This window comes from Ochotona curzoniae, unplaced genomic scaffold (assembly GCF_017591425.1).
Source record: "Ochotona curzoniae isolate NIBS_2020 unplaced genomic scaffold, NIBS_Ocur_1.0 scaffold_1037, whole genome shotgun sequence".
NCBI classification, from domain to species: Eukaryota; Metazoa; Chordata; class Mammalia; order Lagomorpha; family Ochotonidae; genus Ochotona; species Ochotona curzoniae.
Window position 1 is genome coordinate 11155715 of NW_024467083.1, and position 22958 is coordinate 11178672.

The 22958-nt window shown below is 40.6% G+C and overlaps 2 protein-coding genes across 4 annotated transcripts in view; one reads left to right on the forward strand and one right to left on the reverse strand.

Annotated features, from left to right (window-relative positions):
* The window catches only part of MFSD14A (major facilitator superfamily domain containing 14A), a 39097-nt gene extending 25718 nt beyond the window's left edge, over positions 1-13379 (forward strand). Inside the window, exons 8-12 of the mRNA XM_040999190.1 lie at positions 170-241; positions 8352-8464; positions 9929-10026; positions 10998-11161; positions 12036-13379. Coding sequence (XP_040855124.1) covers positions 170-241; positions 8352-8464; positions 9929-10026; positions 10998-11161; positions 12036-12242 — 654 coding nt within the window. The 3' untranslated portion in view covers positions 12243-13379. The remainder of the gene's footprint in view (positions 1-169; positions 242-8351; positions 8465-9928; positions 10027-10997; positions 11162-12035) is intronic.
* A 1777-nt stretch (positions 13380-15156) lies between these two features.
* Positions 15157-22958, reverse strand: part of SASS6 (SAS-6 centriolar assembly protein) — a 39810-nt gene continuing 32008 nt past the window's right edge. For 2 of the 3 annotated variants that reach the window (XM_040999188.1, XM_040999189.1), the window contains 3 exons: positions 17516-17610; positions 15382-15476; positions 15157-15303 (listed from right to left, as the gene is read on the reverse strand). In XM_040999188.1, the coding sequence (XP_040855122.1) occupies positions 15197-15303; positions 15382-15476; positions 17516-17610 (297 nt within the window). In that variant the 3' untranslated portion in view covers positions 15157-15196. Of the gene's footprint in view, positions 15477-17515; positions 17611-22958 lie in introns of all 3 variants that reach the window. The other variant, XM_040999187.1, reaches the window with a different exon arrangement.

Sequence of the window (22958 nt, forward strand, 5' to 3'; positions counted from 1 at the left end):
CATTTCCTACAAAGGATTTTTTGTAGCTGAATTAATTAGATTAAAAATGAGTTGGAATTTTTCTTTGTTTCTAACCCCAGTTCATGTTAATATATATGTAGCTGAATTAGCATGTGTTTTTTTGTGCTTTCTTTATTCACTAAATTATAATTTTTCTGAAAACTTGCAGATAATGAAATTTTCACCAGAAAGCGTTGCAGCATTTATAGCAGTCCTGGGCATTCTTTCCATTATTGCGCAGGTGAGTTGGTGTGTTAGTTATGTCATAGAGAGCGACCATATCTGACCATCTCAGTGGGGGCTCATTGGGTGAGGGTGTTTTGAAGAATAAGCATCGTCAGGAGTCTGAGGCTTGTTGGCTCAGAATTTTGTTTTTAATAGTGTCACTGATATTTTGGGGACTGACACTTGGTGAAGTGTTACAACTCCTGCTCACTTTTTCTGCGGATTCAACAAGTGCTCATTACGTATCAGTTATATCTCCATCTCTGGGTATAAGGCAGTCTTAACTGTTTAGACTTAACTAAAGTTTTGCTGATTTAGAGTTTACACTGAGTAAGGTAAGGCAGAAAAGAAAACACCAGTATAAACACATAAGGGTGTAACAAGAATGAAAACCGAGGGGAAAGCATTGGAGAGTATGGTGAGCACTGAGGGGCAGGGTATTACTTATGGGGAGGAGGGAGAAGATGTTGGGAAGGCCTTGCTGATGCAAGAGGTGCCATAGGGCACTCAAAGTTATGAGGAACAAGTTGTAATATCTGGAGGAAGAGAATGTGGGAACAGAATAAAACCTCAAGAGAAACACCAGGCATATGTAAGAAACAACAAGAGGGCCCGTATGGCTCTAGTAAGATGAACAAGGAGAGGTTAGGAAATGAAACCTGAGGTTGTGTGAGACCATGTAGGAAATTGTAAGACTTGCGTAAGAGAGGAAGCCAGTGGAGGGTTTTGAGCGGAAGACTTAACATTGCAGTTTGTATTTGGGAAGCCCCACCAATAAACTGTGGTTGTTTGATAAATACCTGATTAACATAAGTATTTGTATATTCCTGGAAGGTGTTATATCCTAGCATTTAAACGATCTCTTTTGCACAATAACGTTTTCTATGATCATAATTTTCTCACACAACTTTCTGTGAAAAACCTCCACCCTTTCTTGCAGTTTGGGCTTGTTTTTTTCCAAACTCTGTGGATAAATTACTCCAAGTTAACATTTCTACTTCTGATCTATTGGACTGCAGCTTCATTTGTTTATTTAGTGTTTTTGAATACTTTAATATGCTTAACTTACTTGATCTATAGGGGGAAAGAGATACAGAAGGACATCTCCCATATGTTGGTCCACAGGAGCTGGGATTGAGCCACACAGAAGCCAAAGCCCAGAACCCAATCTAGGTCTCCCGTATGGGTGACAGAGACCCAGCTACTTGAACCAGCACAGGTGGAATTGGGACGAAAGCCAGCCCAGGTACTCTGATGAAGGGTTCAGGCATCTTGACTGTCCTCTTAACTGCTGTGCTAAATGCCTGCCCCTTTTTTACGCCGAAGGAAATGGAAGGCTATGGATTGGACTCTTAACTGAGTCACTAACTTTTAGGGAGGATTCCTTGTACAAATCTTACCATTTCTGAATTCTTAGTGGGTAAAGATAAACTTCAAATTAAAATTCTATTTTACCCCTACGTGAGATCCCCGCATGTACATGATATTAGTATTAATGTGATTCCAAAGTTCAGTCTGACCCTGAAAATTCTTGATGTAAGTGAACATTGCATGAGGTTTTTTTTTTTAAGATTTATTTTATTTTTTATTACAAAGTCAGATATACAGAGAGGAGGAGAGACAGAGAAGAAGATCGTCCATCCGATGATTCACTCCCCAAGCGGCCGCAATGGCTAGAGCTGAGCCAGTCCGAGGCCAGGAGCCTCATCCGGGTCTCCCATGCGGGTGCAGGGTCCCAAGGCTTTGGGCCGTCCTTGACTTCTTTCCCAGGCCACAAGCAGGGAGTTGGATGGGAAGCGGGGCTGCCAGGATTAGAACCGGAGCCCATATGGGATCCCGGGGCGTTCAAGGCAAGGACTTTAACCACTACGCTGTTGCGCCAGGCCCTGCATGAGGTCCTTATTCCTAGCCATCAGAAAAGTATTCTTCATTGTGGTCTATATGAAAAATGCCCATTTTGGGGGGAATCTGTCATTTTGAAGTATAACACAGAAGAAATGTATAAATAATAGTGCAGAGGCTTGAAGAGTTTTTAACAGTTTAACCAACCTTGTCATCCTAGGGTGAACCCAACCTAATCTTAAGTGTCTTTTTCATACATTGCTGAGACTAGATTTGCTAATGTTTTAAGAAAGCAAACTAACATTTATTATAATGATACTTAAGAAATGGGTAGTTGTTGAGGTATTATATTCCATTTCATAATTAACTGATTTGTGCTTGGGCACCTAATAAATTTAGGCAGAAATGCTATAGATCAAGTGGAGATTTTATTTATTTAAAAGGCAGAGTGCCAGTGAAAAATAGAGAGTGATATGGGGAGAGACCCTCTCTGCTGAGTAATTCCCCAAATGGTAATAAAAGCTGAGGCTGGGTTAGGCTCAGGCCAGTAGCCCTGGAATTGCATCTGGGTCTCCCGTATTGCTGACAGGGACCTGTGTACTTGGGCCGTCCTCTGTTGCTGTCCCAAGTATACCAGTAGGAAGCTGACTTGGAAATGGAGTGGGTGTTGGCTCTGTCCACTGCACTATAACACAGACCCCAAGCTGAAGGTGCTTTAGAGGAGTTTTTCATTTGTTTAATAGATGGCAGCTGATACATGGAATACCAAGTGAGAAACAGTCAGTGTACAGAATCTGGTAGAGAAGATAGATGGAGAAAAGTGTGGTTGGTTTTCATTGCAACAGTCCTGCAGCAGTAGAACTCCATGGCAGCAGGGTTAGAAAAGAATAAGCAATTCTGTACCCAGCATTGCTGGAATAAAGTTTCTAATGACTAGCTTTTGGTGCTTACATAGAAATAGATTCTGAGGACCAAGTATAGTGACATAATTCCTAAACTGCCAGTTTGGATGTGCAGTTGCGATTCAGCTTCCTGCTAATGCACGCTTTGAGCAGGTAGGGGCTCAAGTACTGGGTCCCTGCCACCCACATGGGAGACCAGTGGGATTCTAGGCTCAAAACTTTGGCTTGACCCAGACTGTTGCATATTTGGGGAGTGAACCAGTAGATGAACAAAAAGTCTTGGGCTCTGCCTTTCAAGTAAATTATAAAATAAATGTTTTTGAGATGCAAAATCACTTTCAATGGATAACCATTTGGCCTAGTAGTGGTTTAATACATTGTTTAGGCTGGATTTAGGACTCAATCCTATATTGAGTCCCTGGTTTAAGTCCCCGCTCTGGCTTCTGTGACCCATCAAGGCAGTAGGATGGATGGCTCATGTGGTTGGGGGCTACCAACCAGTGGGGTAATAGACTGAGTTCTCAGCTGCATCCCCACAACCACTGCAGGCATTTTAGGTGAACTAGCACATGGAAACTCTCTTTCCGACTAAACACATGTTAAAAACAGAAAATAGCTGAACTTCAAAAGCAGAATTGTGTAGTCTACCTGTAAATATTGATCATTGCATTTTTATATTGTAATTTGGTAAAATGCAACACATTCAGCTCCAAAGGTAGAGATGATCTTGGATTCTGTTTGCAGAAGTGTAGCGCCAGGGCAACTCTCCTGGGTCCTCGCCCCCAGCTTATGCTCTGTGTTGAGTTCTTAGCTTTCTGACTTTGTTGTTGCTAAAGGTCCTGCCTCCCCTTCTCCCCTCCCCAGATCTTCCCCTGGTCTCGTACTAACATGGGCCTGTTTCTGTCATTGTAGAGAATATACTTTAGTATAGACTATACCCACATTTACTTCAGATTACCTTTAGATCACAAAGTCTAAAAGGATTGAATGGTATTCATCTTTGCATCTCCAATGCTCTACATTGCCTACAACTAAGCAAGTGTTAGGTTGTAGTTATTGGGGAGGGGTGTGTTTTAAAAGCTTGTAAAATTAGTTGGAGGCATTTAAGAATTAGAAGGTGTTACTACAGATTGTAGCTTCTTGCTAAAACTTCTGATTCTGTTCCACCAGACAGATCCACTTTCCAGTGGGAGCCAAGCAGCTGCTGGCACATTTGAGGCCTTTTCTTTCTAACTTGCCATGGCTTCATCACTTCCTTGGTACCAGCTGTAAGGTTGGAAATCATGTTCAGAACTAGAAATCCACACAGAGTTCAGCTTAACACAAGCATTATCGGGAGCATTCCCGTACGAGGTTCACTGATCCGGTAGGGACAGCGGGCCAGGGAAATTGCACCCAGGGATCTGAGGAGTTGTTTTATTAGAGGCTGTCGAGGTGGGGTTGAGGGGACAAAGTCTTCTAAAAAGTCATAGGCTCCCTTTGACCTTGGCGGTTCGGTACGTCACTGCTGTCCGCAGAGGAAGCTGCCTTCTCCCTGTGCGGCCATATCAGCCACCCTCTGGGCCTTGCACCACTAGGCAAATGAGAACCTATTGCTTGCCCTGAGTGTTTATCAATGAGGGCATGAGTGGCTTCTTCTGCACATTTCCCTTCTTGGTGCTCTCACACTTGGCCCATTGTTTTCCACATCTGCTTGATAGCTCATTTAGTAACAGCACCTCTTTTCTGGTTATTTGGGTCAGGGACTTAGCACCATTTATAATGACTTTCTCCTTAGTTCACATCCAATATGCTGGACACAAAATATGCTTCCTGTCGCTGCCTGTCTCCATGGTACATACTGGGTCAGACCACTTCTCAGGCTCTCCATAACGAGGAACTCAATCTGATTTCTGTGTCCATTTTTGTCTCCTTAGATTTCATTCACCACTTGACAGAGTAACTTCTATAAAATAGAAACTTAGCCACATCTGTTTCCTATTTTAAAATACATTTTTCCCTTGCAGCCAAGGAAAAATGCAGTCAAGTCTAAACATGACCTTGTTTTCTTGCAGACTCCATTGAGTATGTTCCAATCTAATCCTTCACACTGGCTGTCTTGCTGTGAGTGCTCGCTCTTTTACCAGCTCTTCTTCACTCAGAAGATGGCATCTTAAAGGCCTTTCCTGGCTCCCTGGGTGCAGAGGCTTTCTCTCCACCACCACTACACAATTTTAATTTCTTCCTAGCAGTTGTCATCCTTCAATTATCTTACTTGGTAATGAATGGTGCTCATATCAGTCTTCCTTCTGCTAGAAAGTGGTAAGGGTACTGACTGGTATTTTGACTTTCTCACCATCGGCCCCCAGAGCTTGAATAAGAGGTGGGCTTAGCAGGGACTTGCAAATTCTCAACTCAGTAACACTAATGCAACATTTCTATTTTAGCAGGGACTTGGCAAAATATTTGTTGTCTGACTAAAACTGATGCCAGGTCAACTATTAATCACTGTGCTGTCTTACATGTATTTTTTAAACTTTGAGACTCAGTTCTGACATCTTCAAAATCAGAGTTAAAAGAAGCTTGATTTTATTTTTTTCTGTCTAGCATACCCGATATATTCAGTCTGGGTTGCATTAATGTTACTGAGTTGAGAATTTGCATGTAAAATCGAATCTGCTTCCCATAAGCACCTTTAAGAACTTACTGGGTCGTGGGAAGATTAAGACATGAGTCCCTGCCCTTGAAAAGAAGATGGATGGATACAACTGAATGTCACAGGAGTTGCATCAGAGCCTGAGATCTTCGGGTCACCAGTTAGAGCATGTGGGGCAAAGGGAACGGGAGACTTACACAGCAGTGATGTGCTCAGTAACTGCCTACAGGACATGGCCCTGGAAAGACATTGGGATTTTAATGACTCACCTGTGGCATTAAGAGAATATATTTGCCTTTTTGCTGCAGTTACTATATCTGGAAAGTAGAAATAGAGTTGCACTCTGAAAATTATTCCTAAAGACGGAAGGGTTGATCTCTATAAATATTTACTGGCTGCCTAGGTGGACGAAGGACTGTGAGGTGCCTGCATTTTATAAGTGGCTCTTAGTAGTATTCCTTTGCTTGAAAAGCATCTGCTTCAGTAGACTGGCATGTTCCAGGGTACACTGCTGGCCAGTGCAGCCTGTTCCCACCTGGCTGGCTTGCACATCAGCATCCTTCAGTTCCAGCTCCTGGAATAGTAGCTATTCCATCACAGGTGAACCTGATTTCAACAGCACTTTTTACTTCCTCCTCTTGGGTCCGTTTAGCAGTGATGAGAAGGGATGTTTTCTTCTGCGTCGAGTACCTGGAGCCATCAAGCCAATCATAACTCTTTAGATAAAATTGTGACCTTTGGAAATCCCAGAGTTACTCATCTTGGCAGTAGAGCTCCCTGTTTCTCTCATCCAGTTTGATGCTACGCAGCTTTGGCAATACTCCAATCCTTTTTCTTGTGATTGATTGAAGCCACTGATATGCTGCATTCTACAAGTGAAATTGAGAAACACTAGCATTCTAATTGTAATCTCAGCTCCATTTGTAATATTGGTCATCAGTTCCCTTTCTAAAGCCATGGGAAGTGTGTTATTTTCAAAGGAAGCAACAAGAATATCTAGGTTGCATTTGGGGCAGTGAAAAGGGAAGAAGAGGGCAAGCACTCTTCACGCAGCCCGAGAACGCTGGCTTTAAGCACGGCGTGGCCCAGTGTTTTCTTTTAATAATGAAGCTTTTTTTTTTTTTTAAACTGTGGCTTTAGGTTTAGTTCCGCTTTAATGTAATCGTCCAGGCCTTGTGCAACTCAGTCTTAGGCTCACACGATTTAAGGGAAAGTCATGTAAAAGGAAGCTGAGAACTTTCATTGCTCAAAAATCCTTAAAGGAATCATTGAGTTTTTTTTTTTTTTTTTTTTTTTTTAAGATTTATTTTTATTATTTTTTCATTGGAAAGGCGGATATACAGAGAGGAGATACAGAGAGGAAGATCTTCCATCCGATGATTCACTCCCCAAGTGAGCGCAACGGGCCGATACTATGCCGATCCGAAGCCAGGAGCCTCTTCCGGGTCTCCCACGTGGGTGCAGGGTCCCAAAGCTTTGGGCCGTCCTCGACTGCTTTCCCAGGCCACAGGCAGGGAGCTGGAAGGGAAGCGGGGCTGCCGGGATTAGAACCGGCGCCCATATGGGATCCCGGGCGTGCAAGGCGAGGACGTTTAACCACTTGCGCCACCGCGCCGGGCCCGAATCATTGAGTTTTAACTGGCACATTTGTTATGGAATCCAGTTAAATTCTTAAAGACTTTTTATGGCTGTGAATTTTAGGGTTTCAGCTAGCTACAAAATGAGTGCATGTCCTCTGTTATGAATTTATTAGCTTATGCAATAACTTAGAATAAAATGGCAGATAGTTAATACACCTCCCAAGGTTTTAAATAGGTGCAATTATTCCCATTCTGAGGGACACACAGCTGAGGCCCAGTGGGAAGTGACTTGCCCAGGGCTACACAGCTATGAGCCGGGATTTGTGATTCATGCTTCTTAGACTTTGCGCTCTTAGTACACTCAGCCTCTCCCAGATCATACTTGTTAAGCTGACTTTTCATAAAGCCAGCAGGGACTCCACAGTAAGTCAGGTTAGACCAAGAATGCCTGGTAATCATTGAACTATATCAGTTTTTTCTTTTTAATTAAGGGAATACGCGTTGAGACTGTGACATAATAAAGTTTGCAAAGTCATTGCTTTAGTATTTATGACGCTAGTATTTTCAACTTTTTCCCCCCCAGCTAACCTTGTAAGACTCAGGAAGCAGCAGTTCTTTCACTTATTTGAGAACGCAGGAGGGAAGGGTGGAGATTGGTATCTTCATCCGAGCTACTGGTTCCCAGCAGACCCCCGCAGCTGTTGGGGCTGGAGCAGGGTGAAGCCAAGAGCTTCAGTCTCCCTAATGGATGTGGATAGCCGGGACTCAGGAACTTGAGTTGCACCCTCCCCCAGGGTACTCATAATCGGGAAAGTGGATAAGAAGTGGACCTGGGATTCAAACCCAGGGAGGGGTGTGGTATGACGTGCAGGAGTCCCGGCTGACACCTCCTGGCCTGCACCAAAACACCGCGAGCTTACCTGTCCTAAGTAAAAATGTACTGCCTAGGGGACTGGCCTCAGCTTCCCGACTCTGGCTCCAGATCTGAGTTTACAAAGGGCTGTTTCATCTGCTTAAACACCCTGGAGCACTGATGTCAGAGCAATTCAGGGCACATTATTTTAAAAAGTAGTGGTGGTGATTTTGTATTATAAAGTGAAAGAAATTGACAAGTGTTTTCTAATAACATTTTATTCTGATAAATCATTTTGAATTCTTCTTTTTCAGACTATAGTCTTGAGCCTGCTTATGAGGTCAATTGGAAATAAGAACACCATTTTACTGGGTCTGGGATTTCAAATATTACAGCTTGCTTGGTATGGTTTTGGTTCAGAGCCTTGGTAGGTATAATTATCCATGGTAGTTTGCTTAATTTTGATGTTTCCATTTTTGTTTTTCATCTAAGATAAGTGTGGTCTCTTTGGTTTTTAAAAATCAACATATGTATAAAAGGGGACTTCAAGAAGTTCATGAAAAATGCATGAGAAAAATACTTCACAGGTTTCAAAATTTTTGTGCAAAACTTGATTCCATTTTCCATGAACTTTTTTGAAGTAGCCTCATACAAAACTTTTTAAGATTTACAGAGAGAGGAGAGACAGATCTTTCATCCTCTCTGGTTCACTCCCCAAATGGTCCGAGCTGATCCTGGAGCTTCTTCCAGGTCTCCCATGTGGGCTTGGGGGGCCCAAGAACGCGGGCCATCTTCTGTTGCTTTCTCCGGCACATTATCAGGAAGCTGGATCAGAAGTTAGAGAAGCCGGTTTCAAACCAGCACACAAATGGGAGGCCTGCACTGGGGGCAGCGCGGAAGCTGCTGCACTGTGGCACTGGCCCCAGAACAATCTTTCCTTGTGTACTTAGGTATTCTAAAATGGCTTGAGAGTAGAAAGGTAAGTCTCCAAGCAGCATTTACTGCAGATCAGTTTGTCACAAGGAAAAAGCATGTCCCGTAGCAACAAGACTCTGAAAGTTGGTTAGCTTTTCTTTTTGCTCTTCTGGTTAGGAAAAAATATATAATAAACCAGTGATCATTTTTTATGGCAAGCCCGAAGTGAAGAATGCAGTTGTTCTGCTGTTGGCTTCTTGCTGTCTGGTTTTCATTCAGGTTTCTTGTTAGGCTTGATGGCAGTGCCTTCTGGTCCCTGTGAGGCCCAGTGGCAGAGGCATCAGGTGCTGCCGACACGGGCGGTGATGTGTCCAGACAGCAGTGTGCTCAGGAATTAAGGCCTCCCAATGTTTTGCATGATATTTTAACACCTGAGCACCTCGTCTCTATTTGGACTTGGATATGAATAAACATCAAGAGTGGATTTTGATGGGTGCTTTTCATCCAGTCTAGCTCTTATGAGTCTAAGTTCTTACAAGGATTTTTTCAGACAGGAGGAGCCATGTTACTTCTAGTCTTTACAACTTCAGAGAGTTGCTCGGATCTGATTCACAAGTCCTTGGGAACTTTGCTGGTTTCGCATGTTCAGAAACATTTGAGTTTCTTTATCAAATATTACCTGCATTGTAACCTGTCGGCGTCATTCCTGCCCACTGTACAGTTTGGAACTTGATATCCCAATTTTATGTGAAGTCTCACTCTGTTCTTAGGAATTAGTGGTTGTGTTTGTTTTCTGGAAGAGTAAACAGTCTGACGTTACTTGCCCAGAATCGCCTGGTGAGGAAGGAATAGAGCCAGCACAGTTCTTTTCCCTGTGCCACAGCCATTTCACAGAGTCACTTGATTTTAAGCGTGTAGCTTGTGAAGGTACAGTGGAGGTGAATTTACTACTTTGGCTTTGCTGATTCCATTTCAGGATGATGTGGGCTGCGGGGGCAGTGGCAGCCATGTCCAGCATTACCTTCCCGGCAGTCAGTGCACTTGTTTCACGAACTGCTGATGCTGATCAACAGGGTGAGTTCATCAGAGCCAGCAGCGAGTGTTTCAATACAAAGAACACTCTGTATTCCCGGTTTTATATAAGTACTAAAACATTAGGTATCTTCTTAAATTGCTTTCAATGGTAAAACAAAGACTCTAGAAAATTATATTCAGTTCCTCATCTCTCATTCTGACTTTATGGCTCAACTATATTTTTGGTAGGAAATTTTGTGATAAAGATCATGGAACACTTTGCTTGGTGTGTCTTAGATGCCTTGGAATATGTTCATGGCCTTTTTAAAAATCTTTGCTTTTAGTTACCTAAAAACATAGAACATAGCAAATATTGCTTTGCAATCATGCTTTTGTGGTAGAAAGATTTACTTTTTGGAATACTAACAGAAAGGGATAATTCAAGGAACAGGGCCTTTTATCTAGTAATAATGGCAATATCGTGCTGCAAGAGTGGCAGTGGTCGCTTGGTTGATAAAAGCAATTTGACCAAGCAATTTGTATTTCAAATTTCAGAAAACCAAAACAAAAATCCAACCAATTCCATAAAGTCTATTTGAATGGAAAAGATCTATAGTAGCTGCTTAACTACTGTGCTTGTGAGTGGCCAGGGATGTTTTGCAGACTATAATTTAGGGAAATCAGATGCCTTCCCCCATTTGTTTTCTGTTACATCTACAGGTGGATGTGTCTGGCTTAAGATGGCTAGATAGTTTTTAATGCTATTGTAACATACACTGCTAGTCATCTGTTAAAAGCCTTAGTTTTATGGTAATTTCATATTGGTTCTATTTTTAGGCTGGTAAAAAGTAACTTTAAAAGAATTATCTTCATGATACAATACTTAAGGTTCATGCATGTCCCCTTCTGCCCTGCCCCCACCCCTCCGTCCACTGTTTCCCCCTATATTGTAGCAACAATTAGGTCCCTTAACAACAGTCACAGGTCCATTAAGTAGTGTTTTAAGCAATACTTTCTTTAAACAACTTTAGGTGTTGTTCAAGGAATGATAACAGGAATTCGAGGACTGTGCAACGGTCTGGGACCAGCCCTCTATGGATTTATTTTCTACATATTCCATGTGGAACTGAAAGAACTGCCAATAACAGGAACAGACTTGGGAACAAACACAAGCCCCCAGCACCACTTTGAGCAGGTAAGTTATTCACTCACATGATAAACTTTTAGTTTATTTGATTAGATTCAAAGAGGCTGTTTTTTGGTCACAGAAGCTTTAAAAGTGAGATTTTTATAACTTTAGGTTGAATAAAACACATGTACACCATTTTCCCCTTGAGAAAAAAAAAAAAAGATGCAGCTGCTGTGTATGTAACGGCCAGGTTATCTGCCTTCCGTTTAAGATGTGCGTAGCGCACAGGTCCCTGGGTTAGGCCTTTCTGCTCTAGTCAGTCATGTGTGTTGACTTGCTTGCTGTTATGCCCTTCTTACAACTCAAATTAATGCCAATAACAGTGATTATTATAAACAGCCTGTTGGCTTTCTGGCTTAGACATCCGTACTAATGTTTCAGCCAGCTCAAGTTTTGTGGGTTTTTTTCTTTTCTTTTTTTTTTTGTGGGCTGTGAAGACTAGCAGTACAGGTTTTGCTGTGAGTGTCATTTGGGAATAAAACCAAAACCAAGGTGCCTGCCTTTTCATGTTAATCGCATTTATCTGTGTTCTCACTTTGGGTCATGTGCAAATTAATTACCTTCTAGAAGCAAAATGTCAGTTGATTTTACCTTGCAGTTGACATCGCAGGCTACTTGATTTACTTTAGAGATCTACATATGAAGAGTTTTCTATTAGAACAAATTGTGTGAAGCTCAGAGAGCATCTGTTACTTTCAGAAATTTGCATTGGGAATATAAATGTTGACCTTTTCCTCTTAAGAGAGAATGCTTTCCTAATATGGCTGTAAGGAAGAGTCACAGGCTTACAATTAATAGTAATCCGTGTTGCCAAAATATAATCATTTCTACTGTCGATAAGTACTTCTGCTGAAATCCTAATTACATTTTTCTCCTTCAGAATTCCATCATCCCTGGCCCCCCTTTCCTTTTCGGAGCCTGTTCGGTGCTGCTGGCTCTGCTTGTTGCCTTGTTTATTCCAGAACATACCAATTTAAGCTTAAGGTCCAGCAGCTGGAGAAAGCACTGTGGCAGCCACAGCCATCCTCACAGTACGCAAGCACCGGGAGAGGCCAAAGAACCTTTACTCCAGGACACAAACGTGTGAGGCCCCAAATCAGGAAGATTTTCTATCAGCACCCAGGTCTTAGTTTTCACCTGTAGTTCTGGATGTACATTCCATTTCCATCCACACGGTATTTTAAGATTGTCTTAAGAAATGTATCTGCATGAACTCCGTGGGAACTAAAGAAAGAGTGGACGGTTTTCCAAAGATGTTACAATTTCTTTTGAAAAGAAACCTTTTGTTTATTAGCACCAATTTCTTGCCACTAAGCTATTTGTTTTATTATACATTCTTTAATTAAAAACTATATATATGTAACTTCTTAGATATTAGCATATGTCTCTGCTACCATTTCCTTAAGGTGTTGAGCTTTAACTATTTACGCTGACTCTCAGTAAGATGAGTAGGTAGTAGGGGTGTGGACCTGGTATTTTTAACATCGTAAAATCTGGAGTCAGATTTTAACAAGTAAAATCTTGGGTCAAATAATTCAAAGCCTTAATGCAGATGCACTAAAATAAATGGTAAATGAATTGTTTGCATTTTAAAACAACTCTTAAGAAAAAAATTGTACTAAATCTGAATCATGTTTCAAGCTTGTTGCAGTAATTTTATTTTAAACATTATTCACTACTGTTTTTGAAGAGAGAGAATATCAGCCATTTAGAATTTAAATTGGGGTGTTAAGAGCCTATCAGTCTAAATATTGGCTCGAATTTGTTCCCCGGCTACTTCTTATACCACTATTCTTTTAATGTTTGCATAATCATAAAAACCTCAACACTTGAATACATAACCTAAAAATTATAGTAAAGCTGGTAGCCTTGAAAATGTTAATGTGATATCTATATGTAGATAAATATATATAGTGGCCTTTCAGGACTGTCACAGTAACACTTTATTTACAGAGCTAATGTTTGTCCTAAATTTTCAGGACCTTAGAGGAGAGCTTTATACAATTACTGATGTGAATTTCTCTAAAGTGTATATTTTTGTGTCCAGTTATATTATTTAAAGAAGTGTTACTTTGTAAAAAATGTACATAAAGTATTGTATAGTTTACACTGTTTTCATCTTGTGTGTGGTTATTGCTTAATGCTTTTTAAACTTGGAACATTCACTATGGTTAAATAAGGTCTTAAATGTAAATACTGTTAATAAAATTAAATATTTTAATGATTTTTTTTATAAGTCTTGATCTGTGAATCCATGTAAGGTCCTGCTTTGGCTTATTACCACAGTCGCTTTTATAGTAAAGCTTTGTCCCTTCTCCTTGAATCCAATTCTTTTCCTCAGTTACAAATGCTCTCACAGGAAGACAGGGACAACAGACAACACAGGATGAAGGGCTTGGTTTTCTAAATGTGGGTCGTACGGGTCCATCATTGTGTGTAATGTACATGCCATTGTCTCAAAATATTCATATTTTATTAACAAAGCTCAGTTTTTACAGAAATAACATTAAGTGCAGTATTCTGATTAATACATATACAATTTTACATTGCAAAATCATTTCCAATAAGTTTTTTTAAGAGGTAGAGCAAAAAATTAGCACACTCTGAAGTCGGTATATATTCATTGAATATGAACAATGTAGCAAGTTGATAGAATGACTATTCTATAATGTCAGTTTTCCATGTGTTTACATGGAAAATTGTGTGTATGTATATATATATATATATTTTTAAAACTACCTGTACATTATGTGTCCCATTAAAACACTGTCAAGTATGTTAAATATATTGAATAGTATTTACAGCAAAGCAGAATCCAGTATTTCCAAAACCTTTTCAAAATACTAAGTGCTTTGAAGGTATTGTAACTAATTGTTAGTAATACAGTAAACTGCTTATGATCGGGTATTGAAATTTCAAATTTCAGACAGCTTGAACCTTGCCAACAGTTTCAGAAGGATTCACTGGGGCTTCATTAAGATGGTATGCCATCGATACCTTGACATAGCTTTTTCCTCTTCTGTGTAATAAAACAGTTGAAAATAAATTCAAATTATCAGCTGAACATTAGCGCTTTATAAACTGATTTTTGGAAGAGAGAATGTATTAAATGGTTGGTAACAATATAAAATAGGGCTATTTGAATCTGATGAATATTAAAGTCATAATTTTTTCCATGGGAATAATTCTTAGTTAAAACTGTATTATAGGGGATGTAAGAAATCTAATTTCCAACCTTATTGGTTTTGCCTATTTAAGTAAACATTAACATGAACTCAAGCTTTGATGTTATAAAACTGAAAATTCATGATACACTGAGTAGAAATTTTATACAATATCACTTTTTAAGCAATTCTGATAGATTAACTGCACAGCTAATAAAGGGGAAAACTAGATGAATAAACTTTAACCTCAGTCTGGTTATGTTAATTATGCAGTTCCAATTATTTTTATAATCAGCTTAAATTCACATCTTAATAGATTCAGTCAATAGCTAATTTAAACGTTTAAAGGAAAATACTGTTTATGAAGGCTTAATTCATTTCAGTATTTTAAGGTAACTTTGGGACTTCTCCATTTAATATAAATGTCATCAATAACATATTAGACAATTGTGTTCCCTCATAATTTTTAGGTAGAACATTTTAAGCTTATTTTACCAATGAAAATGTTAAAACATCAGCAGCCTTTGGCTTCATACCATTTTGTTCTTTGTATGCCTTCAATGTCTAAACTGTCCTTTTGTAAGGATCAACTTTCCTTACAAATCAATTTCTAAGGGTTAGTTTAATAGAATTCATGTTACTGTTATACAAACCAGTATGTTCATAAACCAGAAGTAATCATTTACTTAAGAATGATGACCAACCCTAGGAATAATTTTGTTACTATGAACTACCTGCCTTAAATGGCAGATTTAATAAAGAATCTAAGCAATATAAATAATAGCAACTCAAGTGAAATCTGAAATGTGCTTGTTGACAATTTATAACATTTCTAAACCACCTGAGTTTATAAAATAAGGCAATGATGGTACTCAAATTAACTGTTGGGTATCTGCCCAGGGAAATAAGCTGAAGATACAGAAGGGAGGACTGTGGGCTTGGCAGAGGTCTGCAGTGTTCCCAGAGCGCCATCTTTCTGAATGTCTGCAGAGGAGGACAAGGAAAAATGATCACACTGAATCACAGCGCGGCTGACAGCGCGGTTCAGAAATGTCCGCTCACCTGAATTGCTGAACAGATTCTGGCTGAGTCCACGTAAAGGAATGCTGTCTTCCCTTTTCTTCAAGTATTTGGATTCCAGCCCCAGATTTTCACCACTTAAAACAAAAACAGTAATTACTTACTCTTTACTAGTCAATATTAATGGTTTATCTTAACACATACATACGGGTTGGGCATCCTGATCCAGAAAGCAGAAACATTCCAACACCTCAATGACATTACAAGTAGAAAATTCTACACCACATCTCAGGACAGTTCATTGAAACACGGGTACATTAAAAGATATTGTATAAAATGAAGCTGTGTGTAAAAGACACAAATTTTTGTTGGATTTGGGTTCCTTCCCCAAAACATTTTGTACACGTTAAATACTCTAATACCAGAAAAATTCAAAATGAAAAATACTTCATAACAGATATTTAGAGTAAAGGATACTCAAACTATACCAAAAATGAGGCAAGTTATATTTATAGCTTAACTTTATTCAGATGCCAATTACTGGATTTTCAAGCAAACAATAATTTGTCTGTGAAGCCAAGGTGTTATTTCTAGAAATAAAACTAAAGTCAGGATAAGGAGTTTGAGAGAAATGAAAATTCTGAGTACTGTGATGTTTTGAATTGCACAAAAGAGACCTTGAGAATATAATATTTTGTCTCATCCTGTGTCTCATCCTTATTCTTTAACCAAAAGTTCTTCAAAACATTAGTGCTTGAATGTGGTCATTATCAAGTATTATCACATATAACATAGTAATGGATGAATTTTGGTCAACTGAATACAGTGAAATTTTGGAAAAAAAACATTTCTGTGTTTTCTCCCTTTGTCCCATTTTCAATCTGTTCAGTTCAACAGCTTGCCTATGCTTACAATGAGAAGTTAAAGCTCTTGTACAATGTGATCTTTAAAATGAAAAGATTGGCTTTTTCTAATATTCAGAAAAAACATGAACTAATATTTTTAACTTTTTAAACCCACTGCCACTTTTTGCTAGCTGACAAAAGAACCTGTTCTAAACAAACAAAAAATTGGAAAGTCTCTGAGCAATCCTAATGTTTTTAAAGACTCATCATTTCATATTTATTTGAAAGGCAGAATGACAGAAGGAGAGACAGTAAAGAGATCTTATACTAATTACTCCCCAGTGTCCAAAATAGCTGGACAGGCCAGGATGAGGCCAAGGCTCCCTCTAGGATTCCCACATGGTGGCAGGCCCAGTACTTGCCATCTTCTGCTGCCTTCCCAGGCACATTAGGATTGGAAGCAGAGCAGTCTGGACTCAAACCATTGAGATGCTAGTGTTGCTAGCAGCTCTATCCTGTACCACAACATCAGCCCCTCAATAGTCTTAATTTTGTGGACAATTACGTTTAATTTTCTATCTCAAATGTGACTCATATTTTTCGCTAGTTCTGCAGAGTGTACATCTGGTGCAGAAGACCCTGGTTAGGATGCCTGTAGCCCACACTGGCATGTCTGGGTTTGTTCCTTGGCTCTGGCTCCTAACACCAGCTTCCTTTAAATGTAGACTACTAGCTCAGGAGGGAGTGGTGATGGCTCAAGTGACTGGTTCCTGCCACCCTTATGGGAGAAGCAACTCAAGCTCCTGGCTTCAGCCTGGGCCAAACCGAGCTACTGCAGTCAGCTGGGGAGTGGATCAGCAGATGGGACGTCTCTCCTTTCAAACAAATTAATTAGAAAATGCCAAAATTGTTCTTGGCTTGTGATAAATATTTGTAAATGAAAACCACACAGTTCTATTTAGATGCCTCTCATACATTAGGAACTACAATACAACACAGATAATTGAGAATCTCAGTTTTTTTTTAATGAAGCTCACAAACATGAACAATTTCAGTTCTTAATCCCGGTGGCAACTTCAGAAGATTCAATGAATGAAGGTTGGAGAGCTGAGTTACCAACCCGGCCAGGGGCCAGGACTTCACTTTCTATGCATTGCACAATTTGAAAGAATATATCAGAAATCTTTTCTTAGAGCTAAAGAACTTGATCTGCTTAACAAGCAACATGGAAGTACGTCAGATAAATAGGGTCACTAAGTTTCAAACAAAAAAAGTCTTTATGATGATCTTCAAAAATTGCAAACATTAGTTTTCTGTCAGTAAGTACTTACTTTTCTTTATCAGATGAGGAAGGCACGCTAGTAGTGGCTGCTGACGGAACATCTAGTGATGTATGTGGCTTGGTAAACTGCAAGTTAAACTGAACCTGTGGAAAGGAGAACATGGGACTAAGTTCCTGAGAACTGAGAGTTCCACATTGACACGAATGTTTCAATGTTTTGACTGAAAAATTTAAATCGTACAAAATGCAGGTCTTACCAATACTTTATAATTCTATTGAGAACACAGAAGAAATTGACCTTCACCTTAACAAAAAAGTTTTTCAGTAGATGAATACCACAAAATGATTCCCCTATCACTCTGAAACAAAATGGATTCTAAAAAAATACAAGTGTTAAAAGTAACAAAGCACCATAATAAGCATGTGTATCACCCACTCTGAACATTGTTTCCTTTTAAAGAACTTTCCACGCCTATATATTCAAGGATTTTAAATGAGGGCTTCGATTTTGAATTTTGAAATATTCAAAAGTAATCAAGAATCTATAAAAATACAAAACATAATACTGGAATATAAACTGTTATAGTTTATTTAAAAGAATAATGGAAGGAGTGGTGGTTTAGTGCAGCAGTCTGAGGCACTCCCCTCCACACTGAAGCCCGGGTTGGACTCAGCTCCCTCACAGTGTGGATCCCAGGAGGCTCAGAGCACTGCAGCTCTGCCATGGGAGAGACCTGGACTGTGTCTCAGTCCCACATTCTGGCCCAGCCTGGAGCCACTGCATGCATTTGCAGAGTGAGCCGGTGGAGGGGAGCTCTCAGTTTCTCTCCAATTTCTACCTTTCATACAAATGAAATATTTGTTAAAGTTTCTATTAAAAAAAGTATGAATAAGGTTTAAGATTTATTTTTATTGCAAAGTCAGATATACACAAAGGAGAAGAGACATAGAAGATCTTCAATCCGTTGATTCACTTCCCAAATGGCCACAATGGTCAGAGCTGCCCTGATCCAAAGCCAGGACCCAGGAGCCTTGAGCCTCTTCTGGGTCTCCCACGCGGGTGCAGGGCCCCAAGGCTTTGGGTCATCCTTGACTGCTTTCCCAGGCCACAAGCAGGGAGCTGGATGGGAAGTGGGGCTGCCAGGATTAGAACTAGCACCCATATGGGATCCTGGCGCATGCAAAGCGAGGACTTAAGCCACTAGGCTACCACCCTGGGTCCTCTGAGTTTTATACCAAGAAAGTATAAATAGATTCTATATATTATAAACATAAATCAGTATGTCAACACATGGAAAAAAAATGACAGTTCCATACATACAAAAAGACAAGAAAACAACAGCAAAAAATATCTGTGGTAAATCTCAAAATAGGAACTGACACATGTCTAGCTATTCTAATACAATAAAATTATAAAAATACACTTAACTAGTGAAATTAAATAATGTAAAGGGATCGGTTTTATCTTGTATTATTTGGGAGTTTACATAATACCATTATGCACAAATAGGACTTAAAAATTATTTGAGAGAGTTCCTATCTGCTGACTCCGAGTGTCTGCAGTTGGCGAAAGAGGCAGAGCCAAAGCAGGAGCTCAAGGGAGCCTTCCTCGCTGCCTCTCGGGGTCCAGGAGCAGGCAGGAGCAGCAGCCAGAGCCGGGCACAGAGACATATTAAGACATAAACAGGAGAAAAACTAAGAGCACCAACTATTAACTGATAGTGCAGCTTCTGGCCATTGATAATAAACAATCACAAAATTAGACAAATTAAATGAAAAGAATGTTCTCAAGCCACTCGGAGTGCAGGACTGGGATTGCTGCAAACTATTCCTACAATTATAATCAACTTTCTAACTGGAGGCACTTTCCTGACGGCAGCTTCAGGAGAATACAACTGCTCAATCAGACACGGAAGCCAGCTGAGGAGCTAGTTTTTGGTGAAGTTAAGGAGCTGCCTGAGCTAATCCAAGTCAGCTCTGCTCCCAATTCAACTTTCTTATGTGCAATGGAAGAAACAGCAAGTGACCTACATGGGAGACCCAAAATGAGCTCCTGGGTCCTGCATTTAGCCTGGCTGGGTCCAAGGTGTCACAGGCATTTAAGGACTGAAGTGGGAGATAACAGCTCTTTGTGTCAAATGAACGATCAGAATTCAGAGGCGCTGAGTGTCCAGAGGCAGCTGGAGAGCTGAATTCTGCTGGGAAGGCAGCATCATAGGGAACAAGCTCTGGATATCTGCCTGGGTCATCTTTGGGCCATGCTTAGTACTAGGCCCACACATAAGTTAATGCTAAAAAAGGCTAGCCAAACAAGCAAAAAAAAAAAAAAGGCATTTTTTATGCTGAACAATTTTCAAGATGGAAAAGCAGAACTTTTTGGCTAGGATTTCTGTGGAGAACTTTGAAAGGTCACACACCTGTGTAAATTAGCACTGCTGAAACATCCTAGTAAAGTTACAAACAAGCACAAAAAACTTCCACTCATCTCAAAAGGATAAAGGTGATCCACAACCTAACTGCCCACCACTCTACAAAGAAAGATAACACAATCCAGCAATCAACAACGTCAACAACGCAACATTCACAATATTCCATACTCTCTCAATGCAGAAGAAAAACCAAACAGCCTGTACTGATAGACTTTCATAGAGCAAGGATGCAGTCGTACTGTAACCATGAATAAGAACAGATATGCAAAGCAGCAGGAGTCAGCACTGTGGCACAGTGCACCAGATTCCAGTCCTAGCTGCTCTGCCTTTATCCAGCTTCCTGCTAATGAGCCTGGACAACAGCAGGTGACAGACCAAGTGCTTGGGCCCCGCTACCCATGTGGAAGATCTAGTTGGAATTCTGAATTCCTAATGTCAGCTTGGCCCATCCCTAGCTGGTGTGGTCATCCAGGGAGTGAACTAGTAGGTGGAAGGTCCCACACCTCTCCCTCTGATGCTCTGCCTCTCAAATATATGGCATGGCGGACTAAGCAAACATCTGCCATGCTAGAGTCCCATATGGGTGCAGGTTTGAGCACCCAATTGCTTCTCGTCCAACATAGCTCCCTGTTAATAGCCTGGAAAAGCGGTAGAGGCTGTCCCAACTGTGTGAGCTGCTGTCACCCATGTGAAAGATTTGGATAAAGTTCCTGGCTTCAGCCGAGACCATGGCTGCAGTCAGCTGGGGAACTAATGAGAGTCTGTCTTTCCCTCTCTATGTAATGCTGACTAAATCTTAAAAATCTATACAACAACAACAACAAAAAACAATAACAAAATGAAGGGACAGCAAACACCATTTGCACACCCTTTGGAGAACCTAATTAAACAAACAAATGAAAAAAGAAAACACCATGAAGTTCAATGGAAATACAGTCTTAAAAGTACATAAGTGACAAAACGCAACTATCATCATACTGCTAGAAACCATCCAATCCAAGTAATAATGAATGACATCTTCAAATTCAGAAATACAATTTCATTTGGAGAAAATCAAGTAAAAATAAAAACATGAGTGGTGGGAGGAGATGGTGCTGTGGCATGGGAAGCTGGGCTTCTGCCTTTGTTGTCAGCACCCCATACGGGTACTGGTTTGAGTCCCAGCTGCTCCACTTCCAATCTAGTTCCCTATTAATGCAAATGCAAAAGCAAGGGGGAGATGGCTCAAGTCCTCAGGCCTCTGCATTCACGCAAGAGATCAGAAGAGGCCTCCAGGCTCCTGGCTTCAGACTGGCTCAGCTCTGCCTGCTGCAGCCATTTGTAGTGAATCAGCACAGGAAGATCCTTCTCAAGGACCCCACAAAGGACAACATAAGCCAAAAGAAGCCTACCCCAAGATGGAAAATGTTGAAATTGTGAGAAAATCATTTCAAAGAACCCATTAGTACTACTCTATAAGAAGAGTGAACATTCTTGAATATAGTCTCTTCAAAAACATGTTACAAAGAAACAAGGGAATTTTAAAACTGAAAAAAAAAAACTCACTGTGATGGGCCAAAAGCAGTGCATAAATTACTAAGAAAACAGTAACTCTGCAGATTGATGATCACAAGGGATGGGCATCGCAGCACGGCGGCAGGCTGACGCTCGAGACACCCATGATGCAACACATCTGCAGTCAGGACATGAACTGGCATCCACATGGGACCAAGCCACACGCTGGGTGAGAACTTTAGCCACTAGGCCACTGTGCTGGGCCCTGTTTTGCTTTTTTTTTTTTAAATTTTAAGTGTATTCAAAAAGGATATCACAAGTATTTAAAAAGATCACAGTGATAGTCACCTGGGAGGGTAGAAGTGGGAAGAGAAAGACATGTCTCTTGTCTACCTTCCTTCCCGAGTCCCTCTTTGTTGCCAAAGGCTGTAGATTACAGCTGCAGTTACTTCCTGATAATTAGCGACATAGGATTTACCTGCTCTGATTTCAAAAATCTCCATCTCATTTAAAGGATCCCTCTCACAAGCCAGAGAATTTGCAATCAGCGCCAATGACTGTCCCCAATATCATCATCATTATTCTGGAAAGCTGTCGGCCTCTTTGCATAGGGTCAACAACGAAGGTGGTCCAATCACAAAACACGCACACTAAGGCCAGATCATATGCCCATGGCTTCTGCTCTTTGAGATCAAAGCTCATGATGTGTCTGACAAAGCTGCTTCTCAATGCCCCCTTCCCCTCTGTGCTGTGGCCTGGAACAGGGAGCACTGGCATGCCAGCAGGCAGGTGCTAGCCCAGAAGGACCCCCTCTCCCTGACATTCGTATCTTCTGAGTTTCTGACAGAATAAAGAAAAAAACATTAGAAGAAGTGGTTGAGGGTCCAGCACAATGGTTCAAATGCCTAATCCTTCCCGTACAAGCACCGGGATCCCATGAGAGCCAGTTTGTATCCCAGTTGCTCCACTTCCTATCCAGCTTCCTGCTTGTTGCCTGTGAAACCACTGGAGGAGGGCCTCAGGCCTTGAGGTCCTGCAACTGCATGGGAAACCAGAGGAAGCTGTTGGTTCCTGGCTTCGGATTGGCTCAGCTCCAGCTGCTGCAGCCCACTGGGAGTAAGCCAATGCTTCGAAGATCTTTCTCTCTGTAAAATCTGTCTTTCCAAAATAGAAATTAATAAATCTCTGTGCAGGCACCAGGATCCCATTTGGGTGCCGGTTCCTGTCCCAGCTAGGCTATGCAAAAATGTTTTTGTCTCAGTTTCTTCTAAGAGTTTATCCTACATGAACATTTAGAACTTCAGAGACAGATGTATACTGGTAGTCCTAGCGCACTACATAAACAGCTGGATTGAAAACTAACAATCCATAAAGTACTAGCTAACTCAACTATTTTATTTACGTATATACAAACACAGACTGAAACTATAAAATCATCAAAAACAAACAAGGACCAACCTTTAGCCTAGTAATTAAGGTACAACATACATGGAGGAGTATGGCCTCTGTTTTTGGCTCTGATCTCCAACTCCAGCTTCCCGCCAACAAGCACCCTTGGAAGTGGCAGTA